A 20,449-nucleotide genomic window follows, 5' to 3' on the forward strand; every position below is an offset into this window, starting at 1 on the left:
AAAACAAAAGAAACTACAGATAATGAAAAACTGTCCTAAAGGTTTTGTTTTTATTTTGGTTTGAATCTTTGGTTGCAGCTCCTTGTCCGAGGAGGGTTACATGATGTCCTGCTGTTGTTGTGTAGATTCACTCACCACCTGTAGGGGGCAGTAGACGTATTTAATTTCAAATACAGACTTCATCAGCTCTTTTTTTATTGCACCAAAGATGACCCTGATGATGTTGAGGTTATATACGGGAGGAAATGAAAGAAGACAGCACTGGGATGAACTTTTGTGTGTGTGTGTGTGTGTGTTTTTGTGACATATCAGGACACAACTTTGTATAATGACATGGGTATGACACAGGTATTACAAGGAGAGGGTGACTTATGAGGACATAACCCATGTCCCCATTTTTCAAAACCCTTATAAACCATACAGAATGAGTTTTTTTGAGAAAGTTAAAATGCACAAAGTTTCCTGTAAGGGGAAGGGTTGGTGTAGGGCGATAGAATATACAGTTTGTACAGTATAATAACCATTACGCCTATGGGATGTCCCCACTTTTCAAAAAAACAACCGTGTGTGTGTACACATATCACACCTCCCCATCACGCGTCTCAATGGTCTTGATCAGGACAGTTTTCTTTGAGTGCATTTCAGATGCTCTCTGTTGGTGCTCTGGACTCGTCTCTGTTGAAAATTATATTTAATTAAAAAAAACAACAATAAAAAAAAAAACATTTTAGGAACACACATTTTACATACATAGATTTTAGTAACACTTTACAATAAGGTCCTGTTTTAGTAAACATTAGTCAATACTTTAACTTACATTAACTAAGAATGTGGAATACATTTTTTTTTAATCTTTTAAAACGTTTTTTAGTTTTAAAAAAGTTATCTCAGTTCCATTAACAGATAGAACTTTTGATTTTAGTAATGTATAAAATGTTGAAATTAACATTAACTGAGATTAATAAACATTTTAGATTTATGTTTTATTGTTAGTTAATGTTAACAGAAGGAACCTTATAGCAAAGTGTTACCAACATTACTTATTACTGAAAGTAGTTCTGGTAATATTTTTGTGCAAACCTTAATACTTTTTTTGAGGATGCATTTTTCAGGATCCTTTGATGAACATAATGGTTAAAAGACTAGCATTTATTTGAAAAAATTTTTTTTAGAAACCAAAAACAAAAAGTGCATCTGCTGAATAAAATTATTTCAAAAAACAAATGACCAACCCTAAATAAAATCAAAAATTAAATTATACTATCTGTTTTTAACTTTGATTTAAATTGCTGTTTACCTCATGTTTTGTAATAAATAATAATTCTTATTATTTTATTTTCAATTATTCACAAGACATCACAAGTTGCAGGAATCTGTTCAGGTAGGTACAACGCCTCCTAGTGGCCTCTGAGGAAGCACCTCTACAACATTTTTAGTATATCACAAGGTTTCCATCTTACCTCTAAAGCTTATTGTGGAATATGACTGCATGGGCATCACAATCCTTTAAAGTGACAGAGAAAGAAAGGTAAAAAGTAACAAAAAGTCACCATAATAAGCAGAAAGGTTGGAGTATGTTAAAAACAAGAAGGACAAATCTTTTTCATTTCTTTTGTACCTGCTCTCCTCTCCTTCCAGCAGTTTCCTGTAGGTGGCGATCTCCACATCCAGGGCCATCTTAACATTGAGCAGATCCTGATATTCTCGCAGGTGACGTGCCATCTCATCCTTCATGTTGGCGATCTCTGCCTCCAGCCTGGCGATGTTGTCCTGGAAAGCACCGGCCTCACGACCGTGGCGATCCTCCATATCTCTCATCTGCCTCATGAGAGACTCGTTCTACAGAGTGAGAGACAAAGAGATGAATGCCACATGGAGAAAGGCAAAGAACATGTTATGTCCACATCAGAACAGATAAAACATACGGTGCCCTTGAGGGAGTCGATCTCACAGGTGAAGGACTGAATCTGGTGTCTGTACTCCATGGTATCCAGCTTGGCTTGTTTGAGAGCCTCGTTGTTCTTGCTCACTGCCTGGTTAAGATCTGACACCTAATGGTGAAAATACAACCATCAATGTTCAGCAGGTTTTCCTTTCATTTATCTCACTCAGTTCACCAGTGTTGTGGAAGCTACTTTGAAACTTTAGTTTTCAAAAACTAAAGCTACTCATAATATAAATACAACAAAGCTACATTTTATCCCTTGTGCTTGTCAGAAAAGTTTCTTTGTGGCGAAAGAAGGTTCTTCAGATTATAAAAAGTTAAAAAAGAGATGGTTCTTTTTGAATCCAAAAATGGTTCTTCTATGGTATTGCTTTTAAGGACCTTTATTTTTAAGAGTGTTTTGGCAATGTACACTCAAAACTGAGCCAAATAAACTCTGATCAGTGGGACCTATGCTCAAAAAGAGTCAAAATAGAAATACAAAACCTGTTTTAACTGAAGGAAAACAAGTTGTGAAAAAGATGTAATGCAATAGTTCACAATAATATAGCATAATAAGAAATGTATAAGCAGTTTTTTGTCTCTTTTGACAGCATAAAAAGTAACAACAAGAAAAAAAAAGTACTGGAAAGAAAGTTCTTATACCCTGTGTGAGTAAAGTTTGTAAGTTTGAGTCCAATGTGATAACATTAACCATCATTTTCAGGAAGGAAAATCTTTTCTGGGTTACACTAACCAGAACACAATGTAAGGGTTAAAAAAGTAGGATTTTAGTCCTAAGTGACAGTGTTCAAAGGGGACGAGATATCCAAGAGTTTAAATTTATTAGTGTTGCTTGAGACACTTTGGGGATATGTTGCCAGAGATGAGACCCTGAGGGATCTTAAAGGGTTACTCCATCCCAAAATAATTTTTTTTTCATTAATCACTTACCCCCATGTTGTTCCAAACCCGTAAAACTTCGTTCGTCTTCGGAACACAATTTAAGATATTTTGGATGAAAACAGGGAGACTTGAGACTGTCCCATAGACTGCCAAATAAATAACAGTGTCAAGGTCCAGGAAAGTATGAAAAGCATCGTCAGAATAGTCCATCTGCCATCAGTGATTCAACCGTAACATTATAAAGTGACGAGAACACTTTATTTAACGACTTTATTCAACAATTCCTCTCCTCTGTGTCTCTCCAAATCAGCATAGCACCATTTTGGAAGTTCTGAGCAGTACGCAGATGGCGTAGACTCTTCTGTGTCAACCACACTGCGCGATGCGTTGTTTGCTTTCAAACCAAAGCATAAATACACGTAAAAAACGTATCCTTGTGGCGCGGCTGATACAGAAGAGTGTACACCATCTGCGTGCTGCTCAGAATTGCCAAAATGGCACTTAGCTGATTTGGAGAGACACAGAGGAGAGGAATTGTTGAAAAAAGTCATTATTTTTGTTTTCTAAGTGTACAAAAAGTATTCTCGTCGCTTCATAAAGTTACAGTTGAATCACTGATGGCAGATGGACTATTCTGATGATGCTTTTCATACTTTCCTGGACCTTGACACTGTTTTTTATTTGGCAGTCTATGGGACAGTCTCAAGCCTCCCTGTTTTCATCCAGAAGATATTCAATTGTGTTCCGAAGACGAATGAAGCTTTTACGGGTTTGGAACGACATGGAGGTAAGTGAATAATGACAAAATTTTCATTTTGGGATGGAGTATCCCTTTAAGTCAGATACCTTTTAATGGTGAAAATGCAAAGGTCAAAAATCAATAGGTTCTTCTTTTTCTCTTCTTCTACAATATCTCACCTTTGACTTGTACCAATCCTCAGCCTCTGCGATGTTCTTTGCAGCGATGCCCTCATACTGAGCACGGATGTCCCTCAGGGCAGCAGTCAGGTCCGGTTTGGACATGTCCATCTGGATTTGGACTTGAGTCTCTTGCATCTGGGCCTGCAACTCACGAATTTCCTACACAGAGAGAAAGAAAAAGCTTGTGTGTATGTGTTTGTGCTTGTTTTAATAAAGCAGAATGGCATTGCTGATAGGACTAATGGCAGGACTAATCTCAAACATCCACACACAGCTGGCCCTGAAACAGAGGCTTGTCATGCTGCTTTAAAGTAGCTGTGTAATCTCCAGGAACAGATGCAGCTCTATAATAGATTCACTCAGGTCAGCAGTGTTGGGGAAGCTACTTTGAAACTCTAGCTTGAAACTCTAGTAGCATTAAGGTACTTGTAATTGAAAACCATGGTTGAAGCTACTTCTTTTTGGGGTTCTAAACTTTGTTCTAAACACCTTTGTTGTTACTGAGATGGAATATGGGTAAGTATAGTGTAGTAGTGACAAATAGGAGAATTTAACTAGATATTGCATTACAAAAAGAGTTGTAAATGTCAAACACAGTCCTAAGTAAAGTAAACTGAAATAATTTATTGAATCATTGAATCATTAATTTGCACAAGCTCTAACACAAATCTAAATATTGAAATGAATTATTTTGAGTTTGTACAAGACAGATGACTATCTGACTCACTGATTGTCTCATGAATCAGCCTTAGCAATACTACAAATAAACCAGTGAATCATTTTTTGACTGGAGAAAGTGATTAATACCAGAGTTTGTATAAGGTGTGTTACATTTTAAGTTTGCTTGGCCGTAGTCTGTGTTTTACAACATTTTATTGGCACAGACAATAAAAATGAAACGTCCTTAAATGTGCTAACCTCTTCATGGATCTTCTTGAGGAAGGCAATCTCTTCTTGGAGAGTCTCTACACGTCTTTCCAGATCCAGGCGGGCCAAAGTGGCAGCATCCACGTCCTGAAATTTGATGTAATATCAAAATAAAACTAAGCCACATTTTATTATTCATTACTAATGAGAAAATAAAACAGAATGGAATTCATGGGGGTTTTGTGTTTTAGGTGACTCACTGCTCTGAAAGCAGCCAGATTATTCTCCGCCTCTTCCCTAAGGGCAATCTCCTCCTGAAGCCTGGTGAAAAGAAGAGGGAGAATGGGAGAAGGGAGTTGAGTATCTCATATTTATTACAGCCAGCCTATTTCCTTTCCTTTTATAGACTGAAGGTTTACAGCAACCTCACACAAAGTTTTTCCCTCTGAAAGATGGAGTGGAGCCAGCACATTTAGGCTGAATCTCCTGAATAGGAAGTAAAGCTAGACTATTGTAAACAACATGCTTGATAGGACAATAGCTTCCTTTATAAAGGCAGCTTCCATAAGCCTTTAATAACCTCTCTAGGCCTGATATAGCATTTTATTTCGTTCATAATTGGTTGGTAGACCAGATGAAGTCATGTTTAATAATTTCTTAGCTTGGTTACTACAGAGACAGGCAATTTGAAACTCTTTTCAGCATTAAATAAAGAACACATTAGTTGCTTTTTGTTTTGTTTTTTTTGTTTGTTTTTTGAATTGTTTTGTTTGTGTTTTGATATTTTTATTTGTTTGTGGTTTTTTTCATTTTTTTTTGCTAATTTCACAAAGGTTTTATTTTTTGTTGTTGCTTGTTTCCGTTGTGTTACGGCCTATTTCCGTTGTGTAGTGGCATGTTTATGTTGTGTTGCATCTTGTTTCCATTGTGTTGCTTGTTTTATTTTGTTTTGTTTTTTTTTGTTTCTGTTTTTTTTTGTTGTCTTGTGGCATGTTTCTGTTGTGTTGCGGCTTTTTTGTGGTTTACATTGCGCTGTGCAAATTTTGTTCTGTTGCGACTTGTTTCCACTGGGTTGCGGCATGTTTCCTTTGTGTTGTGTTTTGTTTCTGTTGTGTTGCGGCTAGTTTCAGTTGTGTTGTGGTTTGTTTCCTTTGTGTTGTGGCTTGTTTCCGCTGTGTTATCCCTTACGAAAAAGAAGTTTATTCAAGTGTGCTATTAGTATACTTATTTTAAACTAAAAATAGGAAAGTATACTTTTAGTTTACTTTTTATGTACTTCTCAGAAATGGGCTTTATGTACTTCTAAGATATATACTTATAATGACAATTAAGTATACTTGACTTCAAAATATAAATATAATATACGTCAAAATATACTTGAACTTTACTTAAGTATACTTAATAAAATTAACTTGAAGTATACTACTTTTTGGTAAGGGATGGCTTGTTTCCGTTGTGTTATGGCTTGTTTCCGTGACTTGTTTCCATTGTGTTGGGGCTTGTTTTTATTGTGTTGCGGTTTGTTTCTGTTGTGTTGCAGCTTGTTTCCTTTGTGTTGTGCTAGTTTCGCTATGTTGCGGCTTGTTTACATTGTGTTGCAGCTTGTTTCCATTGTGTTATGGCTTGTTTCCGTTTCTTTTTTTTGTTTTGATTTTGTTATTTTGTGGCTTGTTTCCATTGTCTTGTGGCTTGTTTCCATTTTTCCATTGTGTTGTGGCATGTTTCCGTTATGTTGCGACTTATTTCCTTTGTGTTGTGCTAATTTTATGTTGCGGCTTGTTTCCATTGTCTTGTGGCATGTTTCTGTTGTGTTGCGGCTTGTTTCCATTGTGTTGTTGTTTATTTCCTTTGTATTGTGGCTTGTTTCCATTGCGTTGTGTTAATTTGTAATCAATACATGTAATAAATTTCATTTTAACTGGTCACTTTTCTCTCCTCCATTTGTTAAATAGTTCACAAGAGTAACAAGTGCTCCTGTTGCTGTGATATAGACTTCACATTGTGTTATGTGTGAATGCGATGTTTGTATTTCTCTCAGATTGTGTTATCTTCACTGTCTGGGGCAGCAGAATTTATGCAAGGTTTTTTTGTTATGGGGAGAGATCATGTTTGTTATTGTGTTGTGTGTGAATGAGATGGGTTTTTTATGTTATTTAGTGTTTTTTTTTATTTTTTGTTTCTCAAGAGTGGGTTGATGGCTTCAGTACCACAAAGAATACATGAATACAATTTGCATGTATTTTTGAATAATCAAATAACATCTGTTTACAAGTGTACTCCTTTAAGCCCCTTTTTCTTTTGTATCATGCTAGAAAAAAAAAAGTTTCCATAAACCTAAGCTGGTTTGCTGGCCTGGACAAGATGGTCTTCAGATTATCTTTTTGGACTCCCGGTCTGGCCAAAAGTCTAAAATATAAAGGTTCTTTATTGGCATTGATGGTTCCATAAGGTGGAAAAGTTTATTTAGATTCTTAAAATGCACACTAAGAAAAAAAAAAAAATTCTTTTAAGAGATGAACCCAAAATGGCCCTTCTGTGACATCATTGCAAAATTTCCTTTTTGAACCATTATATTTAAGAGTGAAGCAACCAATCAAAGTGCCCAAGACCCAGACCAAAACAAGCCAGTCTAAAACAAGCCAGACCAGCCCAACTAGACTGTTAAACCAGTTTAGGCTATAGTTTAAGATGTTTTCTCCAGTAGAGATTTATGCTTAATGCTTCTCACCTGAGTTTCAGTTTCTGCAGGTCATCTGCCAAGTTATCCCTCTCCACCTCCACACGTGATCTGTGACTTGTGACCATTTCGATCTCTCTTCTCAGCTCCCTCATCTCATCCTCATACAGGTCGGCGATCCGTGTGGGCTCCCGCCCCCTCAAGCGCTCCACCTCAATCACCAGCGCCTGGTTCTGCTGCTCCAGCATGCGGACCTTCTCAATGTAGTTGGCGAATCTGTCATTTAGGTGCTGAAGTTCAGCTTTCTCATTGGTGCGTGTATGGAGAAACTCCTGGTTGAGCGCGTCGGCCAGGCTGAAGTCCAGCGTTTCACCCATGCCACCATAGGAGCGGGTATAGCCCGCAGACAAGTTAGGCATACTATAGGAGGAGGCTCGATAACTGGAGAATCCAGGAGAGGAAGTGGAGGACTTGCTGACCTCGTAGACTCTGGAACTGGCCCGAGAGCTGCCGGACCCCCCGGTGGAGGCTCGGCCGAACGTTGCACGGGACATTGGTGGTGTCAGGTAGCCAGGACCACCAAACATTCGACGGTATGATGAAGAGGATGAGGAAGAGGCATAGTGGCTCATGTTGGAGCACAAGAAGGACAGACCAGATGAATACAAACACCCTCCAAAGAGGACAGAGACAGAATAAGCACATGGGATGCTCATCTGTGGCTATTTGTAGCCACAGATGAGCTGCCCCCTCCCTTCCCAGCTACCCCAAACTACTTCAGGCCACTTTCTCTCCCCCATACCATCTTCTCCAGCCTAAACCTAACAAATAATTTCTCCCATCCTATCTCTTTCACTCACTGCCCAGCTGTTCCAACTTTTGGCACAAGAATATTGAGCTGATTGACTATGAACTGAAAGAGAGGACCCACTGTGCCCCACACAGTGGTGATCTCATAATTTAAACTTATCTGACTCTCTGGTCCAGACCAGCAAGATTGGGAAATGATGTATGAAGTATGTTTTTTTATTTTTATTTTTATTACTTTTTCTAATTAAAGGGATAGTCAAACATGTCATGCCATGTGATGGTGTCATCATTTACTCACCCTCATGTAATGCCAAACCTGTAAGACGTTCTGCTTGCATAAATAAATAAATAAATATATAAATAAATGTCAAATGATGTTTTAGACCCCATCAACTTTCATTGTACATGCCAGGTTCATGATAAATCTAAAATCATAATAAAAAATTTTTTTTACTTGAAATAAAAGAAACTTAAATTTAGATTTAAAAAAAAAAATGTTGCCAAGGCAACATTTCTTAATTTTATTTAGTTTAACCTGATAACCTGCACTGCTAAAATGTCTAAAACTAATAAAATTATAAAACTATATAGACATATTTTAAAAGAAATAATAATAATAATAAAAATGACAAAAACACTAAAACTGCAAAAAAAAAAAAAAAAAAAAACTATTTTTTTAAAACATACTTTTAATACATACTTTTAAAATAAATACTCAAAATTCAAAATATTAACACAAACTATAGTAGTATTTCAGTGATACTAAAATAATACTGGTATGGACAAAAACATATCAAACTTAAACTTAAAATAAGTTCTTTTGCAGCAAGTCAGACAGGTTTGGAAAGACATGAGGGTGAGGGTAATGATGACAGAATTTTTCTTTTAGGTTGAACTATTCCTTTAAGTTTAATTTCAAATGCAAAAGGCCACTTTGAGAATAAAATCATTCCTCAAGCATGTCTCGTTTGTTTATGAGAAAAATTAAAACGCATTCATATTGGAATTCCATAAATTACCACACTGATGTTACTGCATCACTCTGCCATTTGTAAATGTCCTGATAACAGCTTGAGAAAATGTCACATTGTTAGTGCAGCACCTAAAGCTGGTAAACATATGAGCACAGATTGAGCAGAAGGTTTATTTAAGCTGCCTTAAAAAGGAAAGGCATGAACAGTAGAGGAGAAGATGCAAGACTGTGTACCTTCTCTGGAAACAGCAGGGAGATGATCCTCTCCTCCTGCACTGGTAAACTCATTGCGTCATTATTGACAATGGCATTTCCCATGTCACTAATGAAGGAGAGCAGATTTAAGATGTTTCAACACACCCCTGAATAATATAATATAATATAATATAATATAATATAATATAATATAATATAATATAATATAATATAATATAATATAATATAATAGAGACATGGTGGAGTTTGTTTGAAGTTACAAACAATGCTATAAACCAGGGGTCTTCAGTGTTTATCAGGCCAAGGACTCTCTTTAGTGGACAAGATGGAGAGCAGGGATTCCCTGTTACATACTGTATGAAACTCAATGTTGCATATAAAGTCTTGCCTAAAATCTAGTAGCCTGCATATACTGTATGTAATTATTACATTGCAAGCTAATTAAAATATTAATATACTTATAATTAATATATTTTAGTTTCATTTAACAGATTTTACTATGGGAGGGACAATTAAACATCTGGAACTTTACCTTAACTTGGTTAACATTAAAGGAACATTAAAAAAATTGACTCACCCTCAGAATATCCAAGATGTAAATGAGTTTGTTTCTTCATTGGAACAGATTTGGAGAAATCTAGCATTTCATTATTTGCTCACTAATGGACCCTCTGCAGTGAATGGGTGCCGTCAGAATGAGAGTTGAAATAACTGATAAAACATCACAATAATCCACAAGTAACCGATATGACTCCTTTCCATCAGTTAATGTCTATTTCTTTCCTGATTCAGACAAGATTTTTTCACTGGAGACAGTAATTATGGATTGAGGATTCATATTTTAGCCAGAAGCAATTGGTTTGCAGTTAAAACATCTTAATGATGGATTTGTTCATTCCAAACACATAGCTTTTTACTTCACAATATGTTAACTGATGGACTGGAATCAAGTAGATTACTCATTGTAATGTTTTTATCAGCTGTTTGGACTCTCATTCTGACAGCACCCATTCACTACGGAGGAGCCACTGGTGAACAAGTCATGCAATTCTAAATTTCTGATGAAGAAACAATCTCTACATCTTAGATTGCCCGAGGGTGAATACATTTTCATTTCTGGTTGAACTATTCCTTTATTTCTGAGTAAATTATTATTGTAATTTCCCCCTATATTTTCATTATTTCACATATAATATTTTGAAATAAAAATATTAGCATACCACCTAACAGTTGTAGATTCCTGCTGAAAACTCTTGATTCAGATCTGCAGCAGTATAGGAGAAATAATCTAAAGCTGTACGTGTAAAGACAAACCTATATTTCTGCAAATGTTCATAATATGCTGAAAAAGTGGACATCAAGGCCTGTTTTCTTATACAATTTCTAATATTGTAAAGTGTGCAGGGATTTCAGATCTTTTGTAAGCTGATCAAATAAGGCATATAATCGTTACAAGCCTCTGGTGGCTGTCAATGGTTCTTCTCAAACCTATTTATAGACAGAGTAAGAGGACTGGAATTCCATCTTTACAAAAGCTTCTCTGGAAGCCTTAAGCTGACAGGCGAGAGAGACCACAGGAGACAGAGAATGTAAACACATCTTCTTTTCTTCTACTTTCCCACTCTCCTCCTGTTTATTTGCCTTTTCTCCCATCCTCTTCTATCTCTTTCAGCTCTATATAAGGTGTACATGCTTCTGAGCTCAGCAAGGGATACTGAGAATGTTTGATTTGATAAAATGATGACGAAAAGTGTTGTATTAAAACGTGCTTTCAACAATGGTTTTCTTATTTAAATAATGTGACACAAGAACACTTGAACAGAGCATTTCTATTGCATGATGCTATCGCGCCTTTAGGTGTCAGTAAAGTCCAAGATGACTGATTTGTATTTACTCTATTTAATTTATTAACTAAATAAATACAAAACAAATGCAAAATAATTGCTGGCCAAAACATATCAAAGAGTTATAAACTCAGAGTTTATCAAAGTTAGACAAAGTTCCTGTTCTCTTTGAAACTGCTTTAATTAGAGAGTGTGACCTTTCACTATCAGATGTTTCCATATTGTTATTCACATAGAAGCGGTGACATTTCACTTTAGTTCTGTGACTGAATAAAAATATGCTGTGGCCAAAACCACGTCACATCCTAAAAGTTCAGGGGCATACAGCACATTGCTGTACAATGTCACTCAGATATAAGCTTGAAATCTAGCAATTCATGCATTCAATAAAAGATTTTACTTATTCCTTATTTAGAAACGTATAAGACCAAAATGTAAATGATATGAAAATGTATATGAAAATGCTATATGTTGTAATGAAGTTTTGTGAATCATCAGTTTAACTTCCTGCTCCAGGGCTGTGTGTGCTCTTGCTTTGGGAAGAGGGGCAGATCATGTTTCTAAATATTGTATTGCAACCTGGCAACAATACACAAACATAGGCATACACATCTAACTGTAAGTGCAGTTATTTTGTTTATGTACTCAATTCAGAATATTTCAATTATTTTAATGTTGATATGTGTTTCTGTGGTTATTGTTTTAAGTGAACATGTTTCCCTTTATGCTATGCTTCTCCATAGTTTCCTTACTTTCTCATAGTTGAATTATTATATTATATTATATTATATTATATTATATTATATTATATTATATTATATTATATTATATTATATTATATTATATTATAACTAGGACAGTAAACTCTTTCTAGCCCTAAAGGTGTCTTGGCATCAGAGACCTTAAATCACAGAGACTCCAAACTAGGAAGCCTGTTCTCAGTTAACAGAAAAAGATTAAAGCCAATAAAATTCTTGGGCATTGCCTATTGTCACTAATGGACTTACTGTAAAAGTGCTCAAAGCAAATTCCAAACTGAAAGAATCAAAAGACATGAGGTCGCACCACAAGTTGTGTCAAATTCTATCCATAAGGGGTGCTATAAATGAAAAATGTAAAATCCATAACATTATGTGCAATCAAGTTGAAAATGAAAAGTTTCTTTGGGTAAAAGTTAATATTGTAATGAAAAATACTGATAAATCAACAAATATAGCCAGCAGCAGGCAATCAAATTACAGCAACTAATAACATACTAGCTTAAAATCTGTTTATGCACCATTGAAATTTCCTCAAAAACATTTAGGCCTACCTGTTCGAACTTCAAAGTGGGAAGCCCCGGCTGGGGTCCCAAAGTGATTTCAGCCGAGCTCCTTAAATTAATAGACATTTCCACTCACAGATGAAGGACGTAATACCATTGTTGTCCAAAAGTAGACATGGCAGAATAAGTAATCCTTGTTATATTGTTCTTTATTTTCTAAAATTTCAAAAATATTTTCTAAAATGCAAAATATTTTCATTTTCCTGTCAACAAAATAGTATATGAAATGTTCAGCTTAAATCTGGATAAATCCTATACGTAGTATTTTATAAGAAACTTTTCTTTAATTTTTGCATTATTGACACACTGTTTTCCTAATTAATGTTGTTCAGTTGCTTTGACGCAATCTTTTTTGACTTGACTTGACTTGACTTGTAGGTACAGAACTTATTTTGTCCCAAAAGATATTACCAAATTAACAAGAAAAAAAGAAAAAAGAAGAAAAAGAAAAAAAAACTGAACAAAGAGCATTTCTTATTACCTTAACATAAATACATTGATGTTAACATTATCAATATAAATAAAATATGTTGATATCAACTGAATTAGACTTTATTAAAAAGTAACATAACATTCTTTGGTAAAGTGTCAAGAACAATAGAGCCTCTTGGTTTAACTGGTAGTGGTGTTATATATATATATATATATATATATTAGGAAGGAAATAGATGTGTGTGTGTGTGTGTGTGTGTGTGTGTGTGTGTGTGTGTGTGTGTGTGTGTGTGTGTGTGTGTGTGTGTGTGTGTGTGTAGTCATGGGATACATATGCAGATTGTATATATATATATCATATCATATACATCATAAAAAGAACAAATTACATGTACCAGACACTTTTATCCAAAGTGACTTACAGTGTATTCAGGCTATACATTTTTTTTACCTAACATGTGTTCCCCTGGAAATCAAACCCACAACCTTTTGCAATGCTAACGCAATGCTCTACCACTGAGCCACAGGAACAGTATATGCTCTACCACTGAGCCACAGGAACAGTATATATATATTTTGTATTTCATTTTGATTACAAATTTATATAAAATATGAAAGCATTCATAAGCTTTCACCCTTTTAATTGCTTTTTGTGTCATAGAAAAGGATAGATTAGAAATAGATTAGAATATTTTATTATATTAATAGAATATTTTAGAATATTTTATTATACATATACATTTTATTTATTTATTATTATTTATTTTTTTGGAGGAGAACTTTCATTTGTGTATATGAAATTTTGCATGTAAAAAATATGATTTATCATGTAAATGTGACTGTACTTTTCTTTGCTGTTCTTTAATAATACATATTTCCATAACAAAAAAAAAAATGATTGTCAATATTTTGTGCAATAAAATCACAGACATTTTGCCAAAATAGTTTTATAAAAGGACAATGGCAAAACAAATGTACCACAGTTTCAGGGCATCTGACACAAAAGGAGCAACTAAAATCAATATCAGATTTAAAATTTACCAAATAATATTTGGCTGGGTAAATCCTGTATATAATTTTGAATTATACTTCCTTAACCTTGTTTGTAATTAAATATTGATTAGGTATTAACCAAATCTTTTTCCAAACACTATTGTCTGTCAGTTGATTCCAATATGAATAAACATAAGGAAAAGACACAATGTCTCATTGAACAAAAGCAGAACTGTTGTGTGATTTAAGAGAAAAACAAATGTTACCTATATAAGAACTATTTACATTAGGCAGAGACCTAACTGGTAGCCTATATTTTGTTGTAGAGAATGGAAACGTGATGTCTAACATCCACACTCCACCTCAGTAGGTGCACCTTTTTGTTTGTTAATGCACCTACAAATTGGTTTGCCAACCGCCAATAAACACTAAGGAAGAAGAAAAAGAAGCCCAGTTACGTGGAATAATAAATGTAGAAAAGAGCCCTACAGTAGTAGTGTCACCCATCTCACCCTGGTTATTCCCTTTACCATTACTAGACTTTAATTTGGACGAGCATCAGCAGCTGTATTTGTCCCAACTTATCAAATCAAAATTGGTAAAAAGTTTCTGATCAAGTAGGAGTTTATACAGTACTACCGAGATGGTAGCAATATTATTACCTATCAGGAGGATACTCGGCCAATGAATGCGGTGATATGTTCAGATTCATTCTCTGCATTATCAAGTCTTATCAGTGGAAGATCTTCAAGACAAGACATGTTGTATGAAATTCGTTCATGTATGTATAGAGTGAATAAGATAGGAATTAAGATGTGTTTCCTGTGGGTTCCAGCACAAGTGGGAGTGGATGGAAATGAGGTTACAGATCATTTAGCAAAACGGCATTGAAATTATCACATATAGAAATTGTTATTCCACTAAGCAAAGAAGAAGTGAAAGGCATACTCCATCGCAATATGAAAATGTCGTCATTATTCACTTTACCTCCATGTCGTTTCAAACCTGTAAAAGCTTTGTTTGTCTTTGTAACACAATTTAAGATATTTTGGATGAAAACCGGTAGGCTGCTTGAGACTGTCCCACAGACTGCCAAATAAATAACAGTGTCAAGGTCCAGGAAAGTATGAAAAGCATCGTCAGAATACTCCATCTACCATCAGTAATTCAACCGTAACGTTATGAAGTGACGAGAATACTTTTTGTACACAAAGAAAACAAAAATAATGACTTTATTCAACAATTCCTCTCCTCTGTGTCTCTCCAAATCAGCATAGTGCCATTTTGACAAATCTGAGCAGTACGCAGATGGCGTACACTCTTCTGTAGGACACTAAAATTAGAACAGCAATAAAAATGAGATGGCAAGAAGTTTGGAATAAGGAGGAGAGAGGAAGGTTAATTTTGGTAGTAGAAGAGAAGATACAATCATTACCAGACTTGGCATTGGCCATACTGCTTTAAATTTTTCTCTATATAAAATGAATAAGCATGAGTCTGGAAGCTGTAGTATGTGTGGGTTATCAGAAACAGTAGAGAATGTATTATTACATTGTTCTGCTTATGATAATGAAAGAACATTTCTGTTGGAAGAATTAAAAGAAATATTACACTTAATACTTAATGGCTTAAATCATTATAAAAATATATAATGCCTAATGACATACTTAAAAAAAGGAGATCTGTTTAACAGCATTTAGTGTTGTTGTTTTTATTATTTTTATTATTATTATTATTATTAGTTCTTCCTATTCCATCGCTAGTCCACAGTCCAGCCAGTAGATGGCGGAATGCACCTATCGTTTGTTTGCCAACCGCTATAAAATTCTAAAAGAAGAAGAACGCAAAGCATTGTGGGTTTTTAGGACACGGAAGCTGCATAGAGCCAGTAGGCGGGTATCGGAGTTTCTATTATTGTATATCGAAAACACGCAGGAATGGTGAACTCTTGCTGCGTTATTAACTGCAATAACCGTTCGCAGGACCGGTATGGAAAACGCATTTTAAATGGAGTGCGATTTTTCAGCTTTCCAGCTTGGAAGCAGCACCTCGGAAATCAGATCGCCGAGTTAACAAAGAGGCGTCGCATGGCATGGGTATCAGCCATAAGACGCGAAGACATCACCTTCGACAACATTTCCCGACACATGTTTGTGTGTTCACGGCATTTTCTCTCAGGTAACTTAAGCTATAATCAAGACACATCTAACTGTTTCGTGGTTGCTGCTAGCAATACAAACATGGCGAGGAGCTACACAGCTAACTTTGCACAACTAACGTTAACTGGCTACAAAGATACATAAACAGTTTAACAGTTGATAACAGTTTAAAATAACTGTTTCAGTATACAATGTATTCCTCTGAAGGCAAAGCAAAATTTTCTGCAGCCATAACTCCAGACTTCAGTGTCACAATATCCCACAGAAATCATTGTAATATGCTGATTTGGTGCTCAAGAAACATTTCTTATTATCTTATTCTTAATATTTGGCGTGATACCCAGAATTTTTAAACAGCTGTATAAGATTATATATATATGTATATATATATATATATATACACGTGTATATATATATATACGTGTATATATATATATATATATATATATACGTGTATATATATATATGTGTGTGTGTGTATATATATATATATATATATATATATATATATATATATATATATATATATATATATATATATATATATATAAAATCACAATCAATCGATCAGAAGTTACGTAAAGACTATTAACATTACAAAAAGATTTGTTTTAAATAAATGCTGTTCTTTTGAAAATGCATCACAGTTTCCACAGAAATATTACACAGAAAAAAAAAAAGTTTCAACATTGCTAAGAACAATTTTTAATAAGTGATAATAATTGAGCACCAAATCAATGTAATATAATGATTTTATGAATTTTAAAGGATCACTGAAGTAATTAAGACCGGAGCAATTCAGCTTTGCTATCACAAGAAAGAATTAAATTTTAAAAAATATCAAATTATTTTAAATTGTACTGATAATTAGTCACTTTATGTAGAAAAGTCATGATTATTTCAAATGTTTCATTGTTAGTGTGACTAATCAAAGAAATTTTGTTGTTTCTTCTAATCAGGCAAACCAGCATATGAAATGCTTGAGTGTCATCCTGACTGGGTGCCGTCGTTACATCTTGGGCACACAGAGGTCAAAGCGACACATCCTGAGCGGTTTACCCGTAGGTCAAAGAGACAGAAAGCTCTCAAACAGAAAAACGCTGCACCTGCAACATCACCAGATCTACCAGACCTGAAATTGGAGATGGATGTAGATGTACCGCCGGAAGAAGATGCACCACCAGATGAAGCTCCACCACCAGATGAAGCTCCACCATCGGATGAAGCTCCACCATCGGATGAAGATCCACCATCGGATGAAGATCCACCATCGGATGAATATCCACCATCGGATGAAGCTTCACAGAGCTTACAGATGGATGAAGCTGCATCAACGTACGACCTTGAAGAACAGCAGGAATGTAGTTTTTGTAACTGTAGACGTGCTGAAATTAACCGCTTATTAGAGGAGAACAGGCTGCTGAAGGAAGAGCTCTCCCAAAAGACAATGTCTGAGGATTTTTTGGGAGATGATGAAGAGAGGGTCAAGTACTACACTGGGCTGCCATGTTTTGCTGTTCTGATGGGTGTGCTGACGCAGCTTGTTCCTTGCTTACCACAGACAGGATGCAAACTTTCGCCTTTTCAGATGCTCTTTTTAACTCTGATGCGCCTGAGGCTGAATCTGCCAATCCAGCACATTGCACACCTCTTCTGCACAGATCAAAAAACTGTGTCCACCACTTTCAGAGACACCATAAGTGCAATGTTTACACACCTCAGCCCTTTGGTGCACTGGCCAGAGAGATATTGCTTGAAGGGCAGCATGTTACAACAGTTTATAGACGCTTTTGGCAATCATGTTGCAGTAATCGTGGACTGCTTTGAAATTAACGCAGAGAGAGCATCAAATCAGAGAGCTGTAGCACCGAGATCTTCACAAAAGCACACTCTAAAGTATCTCATTGGCATTACACCACGTGGAGCTATTGCTTTCGTTTCTAAAGGGTGGGGAGATGGTGTCAGTGATAAGTATGTTATTGAGAGTAGTGGCCTTCTTGATAAACTGTTGCCTGGAGACTTGGTGTTGGCGGATCGAGGGTTTGACATCGGGGAGAATGTCGGACTAATGTGTGCAGAAGTGAAAAAACAGAAGCTGGTTACAAAAGATGCGGAGGAGACGCGTAAGATAGCTCACCTCAGGGTCCACTTGAACAGGGTGGTGGGATGTGTGCGCAGAAAGTACACCATGCTTAGTGAAGCCGTACCGGTGAGCATGATCGCCCCATGTGATGACGAGGACATGATGTTCCTTGACAAGGTTGTAACTGTGTGCTGTGCCCTGAGTAATATGTGCCCCAGTGTTATGAAACTGTAAACCATGAACAAACTAAATGTGAACTGTATATTCTTAATTACTTTGGCACGTTATAATAATAAATGATGAAAAAAGACTACAGTTTTGTATCTCTTTATGTAATGCTGAAGTAAATGTGTACAGTCCACAGTAAAAAAAAAAAAAAAAAAAAAATTAAATACAAGTAAAAGTCAAGTGACAGTGTAACCAAGTACAGACAACAGAATTAAAAAAAAAACCTTAAAAGGCAATACATAAGTTAAATTGTAGTGCAAATACAACAGGTAAAGTGGCAATGAAACCTTCAAGTTATGCTAAATAAATTATTAAACTAATAAATTGTTCATTATCTGACTTATACTGTAACTATGTTTTATAAATTTGACAAAAAAAAAAGAAATCAACACTAAATTCAGTGTCAAGTTTTTTTTTTTTGCACAGATTAAATAATGATTTGAGTTTAAATTATTTTAGTACCTAACTGCTGTAGTCAGATGAATATGAGTTGGTGCAACAGTTTTTTAAGAACAAAAATGTCTGCCGTTAGTCATGAGTACACACGGTATAATTAATTTCTATGCATGTTGTTCAAAAAAATCTGAGTTTATCTAAAAGTGAAATGTCTGTAAATTAGTAAGAGAGTCAGACCACCCATTATGTGCAAAGAATAAAGATCTTCACAGTTTATTAGCGCGACTGGGGGAGTTAATAACTGATAGGAATAACTGATCATATGAATGTTGTCTGTTGTAAAGCCACTGTAGACTAGATCTGAGAATGAAGAAGTGCTAGTAAAAACCTCTTTACAATAGTAATTCACAGTCTGCTTAAAGCCTTCTTTGAGCATAGCTAACTAACTGCAGTAGAGAGATGCTATGATCTTAAAAGGATACTCCACCCCAAAATGAAAATTTTGTCATTAATCACTTACCCCCATGTCGTTCCAAACCCATAAAAGCTCCATTCATCCGCGCCACAAGGATGCGCTGTTTTTACGTGTATTTAGCTTTGATTTGAAATAAAACAGCACATCCTTGTGGCACGGATGATACAGAAGAGCATACACCGTTGACAGAGGAATTATTGAATAAAGTCGTTATTTTTGTTTTCTTTGTTTACAAAAAGTGTTCCTGTCACTTCATATAACTCAGATTTAGGGTTGGGAACCGAGAACCGGTTCTGTTTTTTGAAAAGAACCGGAACCGTAAGCAATTTCTAAGTTTCGGTTCCAAAAACGGTTCTGGTACAACACGTGACCAAGCGCTGTGAGCAGCCTTGCGCTGGTGTTCTGACGATTTGGCGTTTCCCGTAAAGGATGTCACAAACCAAATAACAGAAACGTCACACTGAGCACATTTTTTTCTAATGACGCACACTCCACAGACACGTGCGCCGCGTCATGTCCGTCTTTAACTGCCGAATACATGTTTCCTACGACTGTACTGCACTCGCGCCTTTGATAACTGTGCACATCTGATGTACCGGCAGCGTGCAGCAACTGCCGCCACAAAATTACATTATATTTGTCCCGTATTGTCATTAATATACATACTGACTTTAACTTGGACCACTAAATAAATAGACTGCTATTGTTATGTAAGTATGACGGTTAGATTATTTAGTGTACAGGTCATTTCAAGAGTGATAAACAAAGTGATAGAAAATATTTAAAAATGTGGAAACCACTCATTCCATCACAGCATCTCCTGACTGCATTATTATTTGTAAAATAGGGGCTTTATGGAGTGTGTGTATACATGGTTATAAGTATAACAGTGTATATTTCATTAATTTAGGGAAATGAACAAGTGTCTCAGCCCTCAAGGGACTATTTACCCAACCTTATTCCTGCTTGAAAAGCTAAATGTTATTGATAGTGTAAAAAACATCAACTTTGAAGCACATGCTGATTGATGGACTTGCATTACTCAACATTACTTACATTCAATGAAGGTAAAATAGTAAAAACAATAATAATAGTTTATTTAAATGGAATCGGAACCAGAAAATTTGTATACTGTAATATATATGTTGAATTTTGACATTGACAACCTTTAAATTAAGTTGACAGTAAGTAATAAACAGTATTGAGCATTGAGTATTTGAG

General features: G+C 35.5%; 2 protein-coding genes across 2 annotated transcripts; one reads left to right on the forward strand and one right to left on the reverse strand.

Moving 5' to 3' along the window:
* Positions 1-28: 28 nt before the first annotated feature.
* LOC109107670 (desmin-like) lies at positions 29-8,009 on the reverse strand. Its single transcript, XM_042725603.1, has 9 exons — positions 7,347-8,009; positions 4,879-4,939; positions 4,670-4,765; positions 3,749-3,910; positions 1,926-2,051; positions 1,619-1,839; positions 1,461-1,504; positions 587-675; positions 29-138 (listed from the first exon to the last, which is right to left on the reverse strand). Exons 1-9 carry the CDS (start codon positions 7,925-7,927, stop codon positions 97-99), a joined length of 1,422 nt encoding a protein of 473 aa, XP_042581537.1. The 5' UTR covers positions 7,928-8,009; the 3' UTR covers positions 29-96.
* Positions 8,010-15,734: 7,725 nt separating this feature from the next.
* LOC122137652 lies at positions 15,735-18,439 on the forward strand. Its single transcript, XM_042725605.1, has 2 exons — positions 15,735-16,065; positions 17,006-18,439. The coding sequence occupies exons 1-2, from the start codon at positions 15,825-15,827 to the stop codon at positions 18,361-18,363; spliced, it is 1,599 nt and encodes a 532-aa protein (XP_042581539.1). The 5' UTR covers positions 15,735-15,824; the 3' UTR covers positions 18,364-18,439.
* Positions 18,440-20,449: the final 2,010 nt, after the last annotated feature.

The sequence above is a fragment of the Cyprinus carpio genome, chromosome B6 (genome assembly GCF_018340385.1).
Source record: "Cyprinus carpio isolate SPL01 chromosome B6, ASM1834038v1, whole genome shotgun sequence".
NCBI classification, from domain to species: domain Eukaryota; kingdom Metazoa; phylum Chordata; class Actinopteri; order Cypriniformes; family Cyprinidae; genus Cyprinus; species Cyprinus carpio.